General features: G+C 41.8%; 2 protein-coding genes across 3 annotated transcripts in view; both read right to left on the reverse strand.

The window, feature by feature from the left end:
* The window catches only part of LOC122564776 (P2Y purinoceptor 4-like), a 33,253-nt gene extending 30,312 nt beyond the window's left edge, over positions 1-2,941 (reverse strand). Inside the window, exon 1 of the mRNA XM_043719988.1 lies at positions 2,865-2,941. The gene's annotated coding sequence lies outside the window, so the exon portion shown is untranslated. The remainder of the gene's footprint in view (positions 1-2,864) is intronic.
* Positions 1,715-17,812, reverse strand: part of LOC122564778 (P2Y purinoceptor 4-like) — a 23,182-nt gene continuing 7,084 nt past the window's right edge. The window contains exons 1-2 of one of the 2 annotated variants that reach the window (XM_043719994.1): positions 9,352-9,362; positions 1,715-3,217 (exon numbers count right to left, since the gene is read on the reverse strand). In XM_043719994.1, coding sequence (XP_043575929.1) covers positions 2,216-3,202 — 987 coding nt within the window. In that variant the 5' untranslated portion in view covers positions 3,203-3,217; positions 9,352-9,362 and the 3' untranslated portion in view covers positions 1,715-2,215. Of the gene's footprint in view, positions 3,218-9,351; positions 9,363-17,812 lie in introns of those variants that run through there. The other variant, XM_043719993.1, reaches the window with a different exon arrangement.

The raw sequence follows: 17,812 nt of genomic DNA on the forward strand, positions 1-17,812 counted from the left end.
TGGTGCATCTGACTGAAAACGTGGGATGAAAACAGGAAATCTATCCTTGAGCGGATAGACCCATCTGGCTGTGACCAGGTGTATCTACACTGTGCTCTGTCTGCAGGGATGCTGAAAGTGTCATGCAGCTTGACTAAGTTGAGCTTCCAAACATATATCCAGGCCATCATTAAGTGTCCTCTTTCACAGTTGCCCTGCTTCAGTTTATCAGCTGCTGGAGCCATCATCTATGTCTTTACACTTGACTATCCTAACCCAATCGTGGCTGGTCTCACATGTCGTATCCTGTGATAACCTGAAGCCATCCAACACTGTGTTGCACACTTCCTGTACTCACTGACCTATATCGGCTCCAGGTTAAGCAACACTTTGAGTTTAAAATTCTTTCTTTTCACAAATTTCTCCATGATGTCACTCTTTCCTATTTTTAATCTCCTCCAACCTCTTCCAGACACCTGTATACCTTTAATTCTAGGCTCTCGAACATCCCCAATTTTAATTTCTCCAACATTAATATCTGTGCTTTCAGTTATCTGAATCCCACACTCTGAAATTGTCTCCTAAACCTCTGTGCTCCATTTTCTTCCAATAAGACTGTCGTTCCATCCAACATACCTCTTAAAATCAAGTTTCTGGCCACCTGCCTAGTATCTCCTGATCTGACTCACTGCATCCCTTTTTTTTATAATGGCCCTGTCATAGCTTTGAAAAGTTCAATTATATTAAAAGCATTAGGAATATGTTATTGTCAAGGATATTAGAGAAACAAATGGGTTTTTAATGACAGTCCATTAGTTTCAGGGTCACTGTTACTGTTAGTGACTTTTTATTCCAGTTTCATTTAATTAGTTGAATTTAACTCCCCAAACTCAGCAGTGGGGGTTGAATTCATATTGCCGGTCCATTAGTCCTGGAAGTAAAAAGAAATAAATACACTGACTTGGTAGCCTCGGAACCAGGTTTTCACCAGACCAGGGAATTTCCCAGGTCCCAGGAGAACACTGGAGTTTTTACACTATTCCATTCTCGACCTACAAACCTCTTTACAATGGCTCAAGTTTGAATGCTGCCAAGTCAAAGGAGTGGCTATGAGCACCCATATGGGTCCCAGCTATGCTGGCCTCTTTATGGGGAATGTTGAACAATTCTTCCTCCACTCCTACACTGCCCCCTATCCTAATTCATTTATCGCTACATCAACAACTGCTTCAGTGCTACCTCATGCTCCCGCCAGGATCTTCAAAAATTCATTCAACTGGCCTTCAATTTCCATCCCTCTATAACTTTTACATTGTCCATTTCTGACACTTCTCTTCCTTTCCTTAACCTCTCTGTCTCCATTTCTGGAAATAAACTGTCCACTACATCCACTACAAACTCACTGACTTCACTACAGCTCTTCACACCCTACATTCTTTAAGGCTTCCATCCCATTTAACCAGTTCCTTCACCTACATTGTATCTGTTCAGATGATGCCACCTTCCAAAACAGTGCTGCTGACATGGCTTGTTTCTCCCATGACCGTGGTTTCCCACCTGCTCTGGTTGTCGGAGTCCTCAACCATGTCCGATCTATCACCCTTGTTTCTGCCCTTGCCCCTTCCCATTACTTAACAGCGTGATTGGGTCCTTTCATCCCACCAGCTTCCGCATTCAAAGGATCATTCTCCGCCATTTCAGACAACTCCAGCAGAACACCACCACCAAACACATCTCCCCCTCACTCCCCCTGTCTGCATTTCACAGGGATCATTCCCTGTGGGACACCCTAGTCATTCTTTGACCACCAACATCCCCCCCTTTGCAGGACACCTCCGGCCCTAAGTGCAAGTATGACCCTGACCCTCCCATAGCTGGTCATTGTAACGCAGCGTCCTGCTTTCATGTCCGCTTGTCTATCCTCAGCATGCTGCAATGTGTCAGGGCGCAAACTGAAGGAGCGACATCTCATCTTCAGACTAGGCACTTTACAACCTTTACAACCTCCAGTTTAGACTGACTTTACAACATTTAAATATCTGGAAATCTCCCTTCCACACAGTAAAATGCCATAAGATTGCTGGATAAGAGCTATGTCGGGTTAAGGAATTACAACCTTTTTCCCTTTATCCCCACTGTTCTGATGAAAGGTCATGAACCTGAAATGTTAACTCTGTTTCACTCCACAGACACTACCTGCCAGTTGGGTATATCTAACAGTTTTTGCTTTTATTTCTCAGTTCTGTTTCTTATTCCAACATTTTATAGAACTTAGAAAATTTCTTATTGATTCCTTGAATTTCTTTGAAGAAAAAAAGTACAGCAAAGGATCCAGGCAACAATTTAAGCTTGACAGTGCTAAACATTTGTAATAAATAAGCTCAATAATGCCCAGTGTTTGACACTGATCAAGATAAAAGAACTTTAGTGAAATTCCAAATGTTCGGGATACATGTACAGGCAGAAAGCAGATTATAAAAATTGTTAGGGACACTAAAATCATTTGCATGGATTTCACTTTCATATGTTTGCTCTTAAGTTGATTGGGGTTCAATTTTACAATGAAGCTGGCAAGTAAACCATAGCAAATGATGGAGACAAAAAATGGAATGATGTACCCAGTGCATAAAATTACTGTGTTCCACACAAAGTACAAAACTATCAGGTCGTCCTGATGCATGTTCAAACACTGAGTGGCATTGTACATTTCAGTGGTTTTAAGGACAAAAAAGAATGGAAACCCTTGAGCAAATAGAAGGACCCAGACTCCTGTACAAACAATCTTTATAAACTTCTCTTCCTTCAGGATAGTTTTCTTTGTACAGTGCACAACAGAAATGTACCGGTGGATGCTAATCAGGGTGAGAAAATAGATACTGCCGTACATGTTGGTGCTCAATAAGAAAACCTTCAGTTGACAGAGAAATTGTCCAAAGGGCCAGTGTGAAAGTGAGAAGTAGGCAATCATGAATGGTGCTGCAGGCGTTATAATGGCATCTGCTAAAGCCAGGTTGAACTGCAGGATCATTCCACCACTCCATCTCTTGATTCCAAACCAAAAGATCCATAGGCTGATGCTGTTCAGAATGAAACCCACTGAAAAGACCACACTCAGAAAAATTGGAATGAATGTGCCAAGCTCCTCAGGTTTACAGGGATGACTCGCCGTTGTGTTATTGGATTCCCCTTCCCAGTGGGCAGCAGCGAAGGTCGTATTATCCATCTTGAGCACCTGAGTCTGGAGAAAATTGAAATGTTGTCTTCAATAAAAATGGCATTCATTAACGTGCGTGATGTTCCCTGTTAGAAAATATGCAGCGTCTGTGGCTGTGTGTCATGTTGCCAAGTTGTACTCTGATTTGTGAATGTGCAAAAAGAGAAGAGACAATCAAAAATTCACTGGTAATAAATAAAACCAAAATACTACATAGGCTGCAAATCTCAAACACCAACAGAAAATGCTGGAGGCATTTGAATTATAGAGTCATAAAGTTATAACAGAAACAGATCCTTCAGTCCAATTTGTCCATGCTGACCAAGTTTCCCAAATGAAACTTGTCCCATTTGCCTGCATTTGGTCCATATCCATCTAAATCTTTCCTACTCATGCACCTTTTCAAATGTCTTTTAAATGTTGTAACTGTAATTGCACCTATCACTTCCTGTGGCATTTCATTCCACATACAAACCACTCTTTGTGTGAAAAGTTGCCTCTGAGTTCCCTTTTCCCTCTCGCCTTAACGTTATGCCCTCTAGTTATGAATTCCCCAACCGCGGGGAAAAGACCTTTTGCTATTCACTTTATCTATACCCCTCATGATTTTATAAATCTCTACAAGGTCACCCCTCAATCTCCTTCACTCCAGTGAAAAAGGTCCCAGCTTATCCAGCCTCTGATTATAACTCAAATCTTCCATTTCCTCATGAATCTTTTCTGCATCCTTTCTAATTTAATCATATCTTCCTTTAGCAGGATGGCCAGAACTGTACAAAATACTCCAAAAGTGCCAACACAATGTCCTGTATAACCACAACATGATGCCCCAACTCCTTTACTCACTGGTCTGAGCAATGAAGGCAAGTGTGCTCAACACCTTCTCAATGACTCTGCCTATCTGTGATGCAACTTTCAATGAAGTATGTACTTGCACCCCTACGTCTGTCTGTTCTACAACACTACCCAAGGACCTCCCATTGAATGTATAAGTCTTGCTCTTGTTCATCTTACCAAAATACAACTCCTCGCATTTATCAAATGAAACTCCATCTGCCACTCTTCAGCCCATTGGCCCAATTAATCTAGATCCGTTTACACTCTTTGATAGCTTTCTTCATTATCCACCATACCAACAATTTTAGTGTCATCTGCACAATTACTAACCATGCCTCCTATATTCTCATCCAAATCATTTATATAAATGACGAGTAACAGTGGATCCAGCACCAATCCCTACAGAACATTGCTGGTCACAGAAACAACCTGTCCAATCTGACAGGACAACATTCCTGTCCAAGAAAAACCCTTTACCACAATAAAAAGGCCTCAAATGTAAACTCTGTTTTCTTTCTCCACAGCTGTTAAGTCATTAAACTTGAATGGGTGCAAAAAAGATTTACAAGGATGTCATTGAGATTGGAAGGTTTGAGTTATAAAGAAAGGCTGGACAGAGACTTTTGCCTGGAGCATAGGAAACTGGGGGGGGGGGTGACCTTATAGAGATTTATAAAATCATGATGGGAATAGATAAAATGAATTGCCAAGGTTTTTTCCTCAGGATAGGGGAGGTCAAAACTAGAGGGCATAGGTTTTAAGGTGAATGGAGAAAGATTTAAAAGGGATCTGAGGGGCAACATTTTCATACAAAGAGTGGTGTGTGTGTGGAATGAACTGCCAGAGGAAGTGGAAGAAGGTGCAATTACAACATTTCAAAGACATTTGGACAAGTACTTGGACTGGAAAGGTTTAGAGGGATATGGGCCAAACACAGGCAAGTTGACTATTTCAGTTTAGGAAAGCTGATTGCATGGGCAAGTTGGGCCTGTTTCCGTGTGGAATGACTCTACGACTCTATGATATTTCCTGATATGGGAACTTCCTATGAGGAACTAATGCATTTGACGGTAAACTCTTAGTTGACCCTATACCATTGCAGAAGATGGAAAGAAGTTATTCAACATGAAAACAATGTCCAAATTAAGGCAAGAAAGTTCTCCTTTCTTAACAAGGGCACATGACATACTTAGCAAATTTACACTTGAATGTTCCTTAATTTTCATACGATGAATCAAATATTCACAAATACATAATAATATTTGCCATGCCTAAGTTATAAAATCACACTATCTTGCAAAACCAGAATTGCATGAGAAAACATACCACTTGGGAAATCAAGTCTCAATGAAAGGGATTTATCATTGAAACTCTGGGGTTTATTTAAGATGCCAGTTTCTCTAATGCTGTTGCCATCAAAGATCAAGTTGCTTTTGAACCTTTTCTCTCCATTGATCTGGTACCTAATGCAACACTTTCATGTGCTTCTAAACTCATACAGATGAGAGTTCACTAGAATTTCAAATGGTTGACTTGCAGAATATTGAACCTGTCCGTGGAAATCAGCCTTCTGATCAGTGTGACTGAATATCCTGATGGTATATAAATGTCTGATGCAAAGAAAATAGCCAAATGGACAAATATATAAAACTCTAAACTTACTGAGGGAGTGGTCTCCAATCAGGGTTCTATGGACAATCATAACAACATTTAAATGTAACATTGGGTCATGTTACTACTGAGAATTTCACTTTGAAAGGGCTGCTTTACTGATTATTTCTGCCAAGGCTATGGAACTAAAGTTCATTTAGTACAAACTGAAATTGTTTTAGCACAGCAAGAGTCACACTTAGAACTAACAGAGATGTAACAGATTATATTTTTCCTGTTCTCACCCTAGAGGGGGTGAGATATATTTGGATTCTAAGAATAATCTTAAATGATTGGTTACAGAGGTTGTCCTGGCTGATATGAGTGAGATTAACAAAGCAGAGGATTGATCCTGACCTTCCTGGTTTATACGTCAAACTGCATTTACCCAGAACATTATAGAAGCTGCACCAGTCAAAATTTGTTGATGTGCCGTGAAACAGCCAAAAATGAACCATTCAAAACACTATTACACTGCCTGGAGATAGAACAAAATGTCATGATTATTTTCTGACTAAAAAGGTTCTCAAGCAATAATTGGTCACCATTCTCCTTCCACCTAATAAGTAGTCAGCAACAGATGTACCAATGGTGTTGCTATTGGTAACATCTACATTGTCCTTGGAGCAACATTAAAATGATCATAATATGTGCTAAGCACAGTTTCTTCAGTTACATCTAAGCTGGTTATTATGCATATTTAGAGGATCATTTTACCTTCATCCTCGTTTGAGTATTTATTACATAAGTAGACTTTGAACACACTAAAGATCTTCCTAAAATGTAGTTAATTGTAAGAGCCTTTTCAATCTCACTACTTTCTGGTCTTTGAGTCTCCATTTCACCATGATTCTGCTATCAGCAATCTCTCCCATTCCAGTCAACACTCTGATTTAGCTCTCATCCTCACTTCCTTGGGTCCACGTGATGCAGATTTCAACTTTTTGATGAATAATTATTTCATTTTGTGTTCCAGGCATAGAGAGGTTCAGGGTAATTGTTGCTCTGTCATCTGATGCTACATTTAATAATTTGCCACAGGTTGGAATTTGAACCTGAGACCCCAGTTCCCCACACAACCTTCCTGGACCACTTAGAGATTTTAAACCTTATTTCCAGATTTATGTGTTTAACTGGTTCCAGGTTTTCACCAACATTGTAAAGTTTTTGTTGACAATAAACCATTCCAAAGGTTCATCAAAACTAATAGTGAAGTCACTAAAAATGCAGTGCACAATGCATAACTAATTTATGTGAATAAAACTTTTTAGATTGTCTTCTTCAACACAATGCTCCTTTTCTTGCTTTTTGTGGATGCTTTCCATGTGCAGCTGTTTTTTCAGGGGAAACATTTGCCGCTAGGGTTATTTATTCTCTTTCAAATTATGAACTAACCATCTTCAACCAGATCCATCACAGCTTCTTCCTCTAGTGATCTCCAACATCACAGAAGCTAGTTTTCAGCCCATTAATTCAGTCCACACAGTATCAATAAACAACTGAGGAATTCCTGAAGAAGGGCTTATGCCCGAAACGTCGATTCTCCTGTTCCCTGGATGCTGCCTGACCTGCTGCGCTTTTCCAGCAATACATTTTCAGCTTCTACACTAGATTCTGCAAAGGCTACAGACAGTAATGTTGAAGAATTTGGAACCAGAACTAGTTGCCTCCCCAGCCATGCTGCTCCAGTCTGTCTGCCACACCAGAATTTACCTGAAGAAGCTGAAAAGTTCTCTAGATATTTCCTGTCCATAAAATAAGGAAGAATAATTCCAATCTAATCAATTATAATCAATTTGGGCAGCATGGTGGCTCAGTGGTTCACACTGTTGCCTCACAGTGCCAGGGACCAAGGCTCGATTCCAGCCTCAGGTGACTGTCTGTGTGGAGTTTGCACATTCTCCCCGTGTCTGTGTGGATTTCCTCCGGGTGCTCCAGTTTCCTCCCACAGTCCAAAGATGTGCAGGTTAGGTGAGTTGACCATGCTAAATTGCCCATAGTGTTCAGGGACATGTAGATTATGTGTGTTAGTCAGGGGAAATGTACAGTGACAGGATAGGGGAACGGGCTACGAGTGGGTTACTCTTCAAAGGGTCAGTATGGACTTGCTGAGCAAAGTGGCCTGTTTCCACATTGTCGGGATTCTGTGATTGTACCCCATCATTTTACTCTTCATCATCAATAAAATGGTAGGTGTCATCAGTGGTGCTATCAGGCAGCACTTATACAGAAATAACCCACTCACTGATGCTTATTTTGGGTTTTACTCGGACCACTTGTGTACTGACCTCATTGAAGCCTTGCTCAAACCACAGACAAATTAGTTCTAATGGCTGACATTGATATCATTGCAGTGTTTACTGAATATGTCAGCAAGAAGCCCAATGAAGCTGAAGTCAATGGGAGGTGGAGAAAAGTAGATTAAAGCCGAGCAGAAACAAGGAAGTTGTTCTAGCTGTGAAGTTCAATTCTCTCAGCATGAATAGTTTACTAGACCCAGATCCAACCATCTTTAACTTCTTCATCACTGACTGACCTCGGGTGTTTGCTGATGATTGCACAGTATTTGATACCACTTGTCGTAATAGCAAAGCAGTCCATGCCCACACAAAGTTAAACTTTGATAAAAGTTGACATGATAAGTGGCAAGGGAATGGGAATGTACAAAGGAATGTTAGTATTTCACCTTGACATCGCTAAATTCCTCACCATCAACATCCTGAAGGTTACCACTGAGCAGAAATAAATTATGTGGTTACAAGCAGAGGTCAGAGACTGGGAATTCTAGGATGAGTAACTCATCTTGTGATTCTGTAAATGCTGTTCGTCATGTACAAGACAGTCAGGGGCAATATTCGTGCTATGCTATGCTGATGCATCATTGCACAGCAGCTGAAACGTTCTTGTTCTGTGCTACATAACGCTGTGTAAAAAATAAATTAAGGGGACTACACACTGAAAAATCTGGTTGTGTATAGCAACTAAACTTTAAAGGGAGAAATAGTCAGGAATACGATGTAATACTCCCCACATGCCTGGAATAGTTTGGTTCAAGCAACATTTAGGAAGCTTGCTATCAGCTTGGACAAAGCACATTGCTTGACTGGATCACCACGCACCAGCTTAAACATTTACCATATCCTCTCCATCACCAACGTCCAGTGATAGCAGTGTGTACCATTCACAAGATGCACTGTATTAACTCAAAAAGTCCTCTTTAACAAAACCTTTAAAACCCAGGACCTCTATCAACAAGAAAGACAAGGGCTTTTTGTGCATCAGACATCAGGTGCAAGTTTTCCTAAATCATCCTTGCCTGGAAATATATTGTTATTCTTTCACAATCACTGAGTTGAAATCTTGGAACTCCCACTTTAACAGTTTTGCGTGTGTGCCTCGACTAGAGCAGTTCAAGAAGACATCCTACCATTATCTGTTTAAGGGAAAATAGGGTCAACAAATATTGGTTTTGCTAGTGACATGCAGTTCACATGAAGAAATCAGAAAAATGTCTTCAAAATGTATACACTTTTTTATATTCAATAGAGTGGCCAGTACATTGAAGTACTTTATGAATCACATGACATTAATTTTAATAATTAAAAAATAATCACGGTTATCATAAACAATCGGCAATTTGGTACAAGAGCTTAAGCTGAATTTTATCCTACCTTCTGTCTCATCGGTGCAACTAATTGTAGGAAACAAGAAGTGCTTGGAATAAGTTATGAATCATTACATTTTAGCAGAAATGAAAGCAGAAGTCTGCATTTTGAGTGAGTGGGTAGCTTTCAAAAATGCATTCAAAAGACATTGCGATAATAGTTTACAAAGAAGGAAGAACAAATCTTAGTAAGATCAGAGCCATTACATTCAGACACTTCATAGGGCCATTAACAAACTAAATTTATGCCTAAGTCACACAAAGGGGTATTTGAGTACGTGGAAAGTGATAATATTAAAAAGATATCTTTGAAAAGGATAGAGGTGTAGAGAGGGGGAGGGTATAGGGAGGAAATTCCATAGGTTTGAGTCCAAACAAATGGTGCAATTATAACAACAGATGTACCCAAAGCCAGTGATGGAGGAAAGCAGTTATCTCAGAGTGGGTCTGGGAGAGGGTACAGGAACAAGACATTAATTAGATTAGTTAGTTACTTATGTACACTCACAATGTTGGTAGGAAAAAGAGTTCCAGGATTTGACCCAGTGACGTTGAAGAAGCAACAATATAGTTCCAAGTCAGAATAAGGGCCTCCAGGTGATAGTGTTCAGTAGAATCTGTAGCCCTTGACCTTTTAGCTGGTGGAGGTTATGGGTTTAAAAATGCCTTCAAAGAAGCTCTGGTGAGTTATTAGAGTGCATCCTGAAAGTGTTACAAACCATTGCTCTTGCATATTAGTTGGGGAAAGAGTGAATGTTTGTTGACATGCTACCAATCAAGCAGGCTGCTTTGTCTTGGATGGTGTCAAGCAACTGTTGGGTACTGTTGAAGCTGTACCCATCCAAATAAGCAGGGAGTATTTCATCACACTCCTGACATGTGCCTTGTAAGATAGTGGAAAGGTTTGGCAGTGAGTGAGGTGAGTTGCAGAAACATGAGCCTTTGATCTGCTTTTTAGCTGTGGTGGTTATATAATTAGTCCAGTTCAGCATCTGATCACTGTTCACTCTCAGGATATTGATGATGGGGACTTCAGTGATAATAATATGATTAAATTTCAAGGGGAAGTGGTTAGATTTGCTTGTTTGAGATATTGCCTGTCAGATATGAGGGGTTAATTAGATTAGATTAGATTACATTACATTACAGTGTGGAAACAGGCCCTTCGGCCCAACAAGTCCACACCGACCGCCGAAGCGCAACCCACCCATACCCCTACATTTACCCCTTACCTAACACTACGGGCAATTGAGGAAACCCACACAGACACGGGGAGAACGTGCAAACTCCACACAGTCAGTCGCCTGAGGTGGGAATTGAACCTGGGTCTCCGGCGCTGTGAGGCAGCAGTGCTAACCACTGTGCCACCATGCCGCCCACAAATGTTACTTGCCAGTTACCAGCCCAAGCCTGGATGCTATCCAGGTCTTGTTGCATTTGGATATGGATTGCCACAGTATTAGTGTGGCACTACAGAACACACCAGATGGCCTCCTTCTTTAGAGATCGCAATTTCCCTTCCCATGTGGTTGAAGATGCCCTCCAACGCATCTCGTCCACATCCTGCACCTCTGCCCTCAAACCCCACCCTTCCAACTGTAACAAGAACATAACCCCCCTGGTCCTCACTTTCCACTCTACCAACCTTCGCATTAACCATATCATCCGCCACCTCCAAACGGACCCCATCACCAGGGATATATTTCCCTCCCAACCCCTTTCCGCCTTCCGCAAAGACCATTCCCTATGCGACTACCTGGTCAGGTCCACTCTCCCCAACAACCCACCCTCCCATCCTGGCACTCTCCCCTGCCACTGCAGGAATTGCAAAACCTGCGCCCCCACCTCCTCCCTCACCTCCATCAAAGGTCCCAAAGGAGCCTTCCACATCCATCAAAGTTTCACCTGCACCAATATCATTTATTGTATCCGTTGCTCCCGATGCGGTCTCCTCCTCATTGGAGAGACTGTACGCCTCCTAGCAGAGCGCTTGAGGGAACATCTCTGGGACACCCGCACCAATCAACCCCACCGCCCCGTGGCCCAACATTTCAACTCCCCCTCCCACTCTGCCAAGGACATGCAGGTCCTGGGCCTCCTCCACCACTGCTCCCTCACCACAGACGCCTGGTAGAAGAACGGCTCATCTTCTGCCTCGGAACACTTCAACCCCAGGGCATCAATGTGGACCTCACCAGTTTCCTCATTTCCCCTCCCCCCACTTTACCCCAGTTCCAACCTTCCAGCTCAGCACCATCCTCATAACCTGTCCCATCTGCCAATGTCCCTTCCCATCTATCCGCTCCACCCTCCCCTCTGACCTATCACCTCCAGCCCCACCCCCATTCGCCCATTGTACTATTTTCTGCCTTCTCGCCAGCCCCACCCCACCCCACTCCATTTATCTCTCCACCCTGGAGGTTTCCTGCCTCTATTCCTGATGAAGGGCTTTTGCCCGAAGCGTCGATTTTCCTGCTTCTCGGATGCTGCCTGACCTGGTGTGCTTTTCCAGCACCACTCTGATCTAAACCACAGTATTGGTGAAGTCCAGAATGGCTGAACATTGTGCAATGAACTGTGAATATCACAATTCTGATCCTGTGATGAAGAAAGATCATCAATAAGGCAGCTGAAGATGGCTGGGCATAGAATACTGAGAACACATGCAGCAATATCATTTGGCTGAGATGATTTGACCTTCAACAACCATAACCGCATTAGGTTTCACTCCAACTAACAAAGAGCTTTGCTCTGATTCTCAATGAGTCGAATTTTGCTCAGGCTCCTTCATGCCATATTGGTCAAATGCTGTTTTAAGGTCAAAGGCAGTCACTGATCAAAGTCCTAATCTCTGAACTTCAGTTCTTTTGTTCATGTTTCAACCAAACCTATAAAAAGGTCAGGAGCTGAATGACCTGAGCATTAGTGAGCAAATTATTAGTGGACTATTGATGATTCCATGCATCATTTGCCCTGATGGTTAAGAGTGGATTGATGCAACAGGGACCAAAACAGAAATTGCTGGAGAAATTCAACAGCTCTGGCAGCAACTGTGGAGAGAAAGCAGAGTTAACATTTCAAGTCCATTGTCCCTTCTTCAGAACTAGTTTCTTTCTCTCCACAAATGCTGCCAGACCTGCTGAGTTTCTCCAGCAATTTCTATTTTTTGTTTCTGATTTCCAGCACCATGATTATTTGTTTCAGAACATAGAGCATAGAACAATACAGCGCAGAACAGGCCCTTCGGCTCTCAATGTTGCGCTGACCTGTGAACTAAACTAAGCCCATCTTCCTACACTATCCCATCATCATCCATATGCTGAGCCAAGGATTGTTTAAATCTCCCTAATGTGGCTGAATTAATTATATTGACAAGCAGGGCATTCCACACCTTTGTTTAATTTTGCTGAGGCAGGGATTGGTTACATTGGATTTGTCTTTCTTTTTGTGGACACATCTGGACAATTTTCTTAAATCTCAGTGAGATATCAGTGTTGGAATTGTACTGGAACAGCCTGGGTAGGGGGGGTCTACCAGTTCAGGGGCATAAGTCTTCAATACTATTGTTATGGTGTTGTCAGGTCTATAGTCTTTGCAGTACCCAAGATCCTAATATGTGCCACCCACATGTCCACATGGCATTATTGTAATAGGGAGCGCCTCTAGCACTTTTTAGTGTTCCTACTTTCATACTCTTTCCATCTTATATATAACATTTAGTGCCAACACAAAGGTGATTGTACAATTGCATGCTCAGAGATTCAACCTGTTTTCTGGACCATTTCAGTGCCACTCGAAGTGTTTAGAGTATAATTCTATTTAGTCTCCCAAAGTAATGCTGCAAGTCTATGGAACTTGCTGCAACAATTTGCTTAGTCTATGTAGAATCATAGAATTCCTACAGTGTAGAAAGAGGCTATTTGGCCCATCAAGTCTGAACCAACCCACCAAAGAGGATCCCATCCAGACCCACCCAGACCTGTAGCCCTCCATTTCCCATGGCTAACCCACCTAGCCTGCACATCCCTGGATACTATGGGCAATTTAGCATGGTCAATCCACCTAACCTGCACAGCTTTGGACTATAGGAAGAAGCCAGAGCACCCAACAAAACCCACGGTACGAATGTGGAAACTCCGCACAGACAATCACCCAAAGCTGGAATCAAACCTGGGTCCCTGAGGTTGCGAGGCAGCAGTGCTAACCAGTGAGTCACCATACCTGGAGCTTCTGCTCCTTTACAGTTTATTCTGCTGAATCATGTGCCGGAGGGAGAAATGGAGATCTGTGTTAAGGTTTGACCAGGTCATCTCCAGATGTGATTGAGAGCAAGTGAAGCCAATTGCTTTTCTCTCTCTCCCTCATCTTTACCCATGATGGTATTGCATATGGTGTATCATAATTCCTGAAGAAGGGCTTATGCCCGAAATGTCGATTCTCCTGCTCCTTGGATGCTGCCTGACCTGCTGCACGTTTCCAGGAACACATTTTTCAGCTCTGATCTCCAGCAACTGCAGTCCTCACTTTCTCTTATGGTGTATCATAGGTAATTAGGTGGTGGAAAGAAAGCCATCCAGTTTGTGCAAGGCGACCTCTTAAAGTACTGTTGGCTTCAGTGCCAGGCTTTGACTCTGACCAGTTACGTTGGTATCAGTGAATGCAATGAAACTTTGAACCATTGGTATCTCCTCACCTTCCCCAACTACCATTCAAATGTTTTTAAAATCTTTTGTGGTGCAGTGATAGATCCCTACCTCTGGGCTGGGAGGTCTAGATTCAAGTCCCATTTGCTCCAGAGGTGTGTAATAATATCTCTGAACAGGTTGATGACAGAGTAGATTTGGCAATGAAGAAAGGAATATAGAGGGGGGGGGAACAATATAGAGTTGCATTTATTCTGGACTTATGGCACCGTGGTACTGTCCTGACTTTTTGGCAAGAAGATCTGAGTTCAAGGCCCACCTGCCCTGGGTGCATGTTACAGTACGTGTAAATGGCTTGGTGAAAATCACTAGGAGCTGAGTTCCTGTCCATCTGTACCCTTGAAGCTTTCAGATGGAGGTGGTGGCTGGGGTGCATTATTTCCCCACCAACACTATTTTGATTTCATCCCATCCCTCGTTTTCTCTCACCTTCTCGATTTTTCTTTGTTATCGTGACACTACTCATTGATCTGGTGGTCGAATTAAATAAACAGAGCCAGGTTTCTGTCCACCTCATAGTATGCAGATGACACAAAGATGGATGGAGGGACGGATAGTGTTGAGGAAGTGGGGAGGCTGCAGAAGGACTTGGGCAGGCCAGAGAGTGAGCAAAGAAATGGAAGATGGAATACAATGTGGGAAAGTGCGAGTTATGTACTTTGGTGGGAAGAATAGAGGCATAGACTATTTTCTAAATCAGGAAAGGCTTCACAAATCTGAAGCACCATCAGTCTTAGGAGTCCTAGTTCAGGATTCTCTTAAGATTAACATGCAGGTTCAGTTGGCAGTTAGGAAGGCAAATGCAATGTTGCATTCATTTCAAGAGCAGTAAAATACAAGAGCAGAGATATACTGCTGAGGCTGTATAATGCTCTGGTCAGACTGCATTTAGTATTGTGAGCAGGTTTGGACCCTGTATCGAAGGAAAGAGATGGTGGCATTGGAAGGTTCCACTGGAGGTTTACAAAGTTGATCTCTGGGATGAAGGGCTTGACCTGCGAGTACTTGAGGACTCTGAGTCTGTACTCAATGGACTTTAGAAGATGAGGGAGATCTCATTGAAACTTTCAGAAAATGGAGTGTCCTGCATAGAGTGGACATGGAGAAGATGTTGCCACTGGTAAGAAAGACTAGGACTTGAAGGCACAGCCTCAGAGTGAAGGGATGAAATAAGTCCTATTTCAGCCAAGGACTGGTGAATCGGTGGAACTTATTGTTCAGAGGCCTGTAGAGGTCAGGTCATTAAGTGTCTTTAAGACAGAGATGGATAGGTTTTTGATTACTAAGGAGTTCAGGATTATGAGAAGAAGGCAGAAGAATGGGGTTTGAGAAACGTATCAGCCAGGATTAAATAGCAGATCAGATTTGATGAGCAAATGGCCTAATTCTGCTCCTATTTCTTATAGTATTACCTTAACCTTTTGGAGGGAGGTCAACATTGTGGAGGTAGTATTTGTAGTAATTTGTTGGTTGGGTGTTTTGTTTAATTTGGGGTGAGTTTCTAAAATGAAACAAAGAGCTAAGTTTTTTCTTGGTAAGATGTTGGCTTCATGACAAGAAAAGGGTCTGTGAAGGAAAGGTGGAAACTGACATTTATACCACGCTATAGATTTACAATAAAATCTTTGTAAGTATCTGAAAGTCTTTTGCTGCCCAATTCAACGGATGTCTATTTGGCTACTAATCATCATGTTTTTCTAACATCATCATTGCAACATTGTAAATCATTATTATAAATATTCAGACGTTAATCTCATTACATTAAATCTTCCCTCTATGTTTTGCTCCCCATTACATATTATATATCATTTGTCCTAAAAATCTCAGTTTTGATGGAATAAAGCTCTGGGGTGTATTTTGTTCCAATCAAGGCCCAGGAAAGGTTCCCCCAAGGTAGGACAATTCCATTGGCTCCCCCAAAGTAGGATACCCCAAATTGCTAAACACCTGGATAAGGAGCGAGAACTCACTCCCGTTATTTATTCACCAACCCCTCAACCGGCCACGACAGAGTTAATTTTAAAAGGATCCCTTTCCTTGTGGATCTCTCTCTCTTTTAGATCAAATGAATGAATGTATTAATAAGAGCCAACATAACCAGGTTTTCTTGAGACAAGCAAAGAGTTCATCAGATGCTAAGGTGAGAAGAAATGATAACACACTGATTAGAAATAAAAGGAGCGTCCAAACAAAAACCTGATAGAAGTTAAAAACAATATACAGATCAGTGTCTGGGTTCTGTGAAGCGAAGACATTGGGATGTTGCAGACATTATGTTGGATGATACTCAAAGTACAGATATTGGTCAGTGAATAGATGATTTTGAGATACTTGACTTTGCTGTTTAGCTAAAATTATTTAATCCTGCTTCCTTTCAGTAGTGGCTGGCCTGTAGCACTTAGGTAAAGGAACACTTTTTTATTTCACCTGTAATGCAAGGGTGTTTACAGGTTGTCCTCAAACTATAATTTTCACAGCACACTAGTCAACTAAAGATTTGGAGTTGGTTTTCACCTCTGTTTTATATTCACCTGTAAAGGCGAAATCTTTCAATTCATTCCCCCATTCTGGAATATAAACCACAGGGGATGTTTTCTGTTGAGGAGATGTAATTAAATTGAATTTCCTTGGCACCCTGCAAGGTGCAGCATCCTAGGAGTTCACAAAGGGAAACTTTTGGAACTTGATGAATTCCATGTTTAGAAGTTATCTGATCAACTAGGCTTGGTTTGCTGACTTTATTAAAAAAACAGGTCTGGTCTAGAAGTTCATCCTCTCTGTAAGCAATTCAAGATTGTGAACCATTGTCATGACAATTGCTTATCTGATTTAGTTCTGGTTTTGTTTTTAGATCTAAACTGTTTTATGCTTATTGTCTTTCAACATGAGTGTTCCTCTCCAATGTAAAAATAAAATTTTTGTTCCTCTTGCTCCGAGAAGGGCTTCCATATTTCTATTAGTTTCTTGTCCAATGATATCAATGCATTATTATTTCTCCTCAAAATCCCACAATCTGTTTCAATACTGTATGATCTCTACTGTTGTGTTTTACATGTGGCCATTCCTTCTCTCAGTTGATCTCTTATCCTCACTCTCTCTCTCTAAGCTATACAGATAACCCTTCAGCTCTGTATCTTTTATTGAAGTTGCAAGAGTGGTTGTCTCTTTCCTCCTCATCACATAATTTTGCTACATTATGGACATTCTCAGGCTGTAACTTCTGAATTAGAGAAGTTCTCAATCTCCTGTCCATCAATAATGTTGATGTTGCTCAGTCATTCTGTTACAGTGTTGGTTAATCACCAATTCGTATTGATTGTCCTTCGGTTTGATGACTGATCCCAGTTTGCTTTCTTAAATATTGGCAGCAGGTTTTTAGTAGTTCTCAATCTACCCAACCTATAACCCTGGGTCTGCTGTTGACATGGCTTCTGGAAGATTGTAATCACATCAGACGATAAGATATAGGAGCAAAAATAGGCTATTCAGCCCATCAGGGAGAAAGTGAGGACTGCAAATGCTGGAGATCAGAGCTGAAAAATGTGTTGCTGGAAAAGCGCAGCAGGTCAGGCAGCATCCAAGGAGCAGGAGAATCGACGTTTCAGGCATAAGCCCTTCCTCAGGAATGAGGAAAGTATGCCAAACAGGCTAAGATAAAAGGTAGGGAGGAGGGACTTGGGAGAGGGGTGTTGGGATTGCGATAGGTGGAAGGAGGTTAAGGTGAGGGTGATAGGCCAGAGAGGGGGTGGGGGCGGAGAGGTCAGG

Source organism: Chiloscyllium plagiosum, chromosome 30, assembly GCF_004010195.1.
Source record: "Chiloscyllium plagiosum isolate BGI_BamShark_2017 chromosome 30, ASM401019v2, whole genome shotgun sequence".
In the NCBI taxonomy this organism is placed as follows: Eukaryota; Metazoa; Chordata; class Chondrichthyes; order Orectolobiformes; family Hemiscylliidae; genus Chiloscyllium; species Chiloscyllium plagiosum.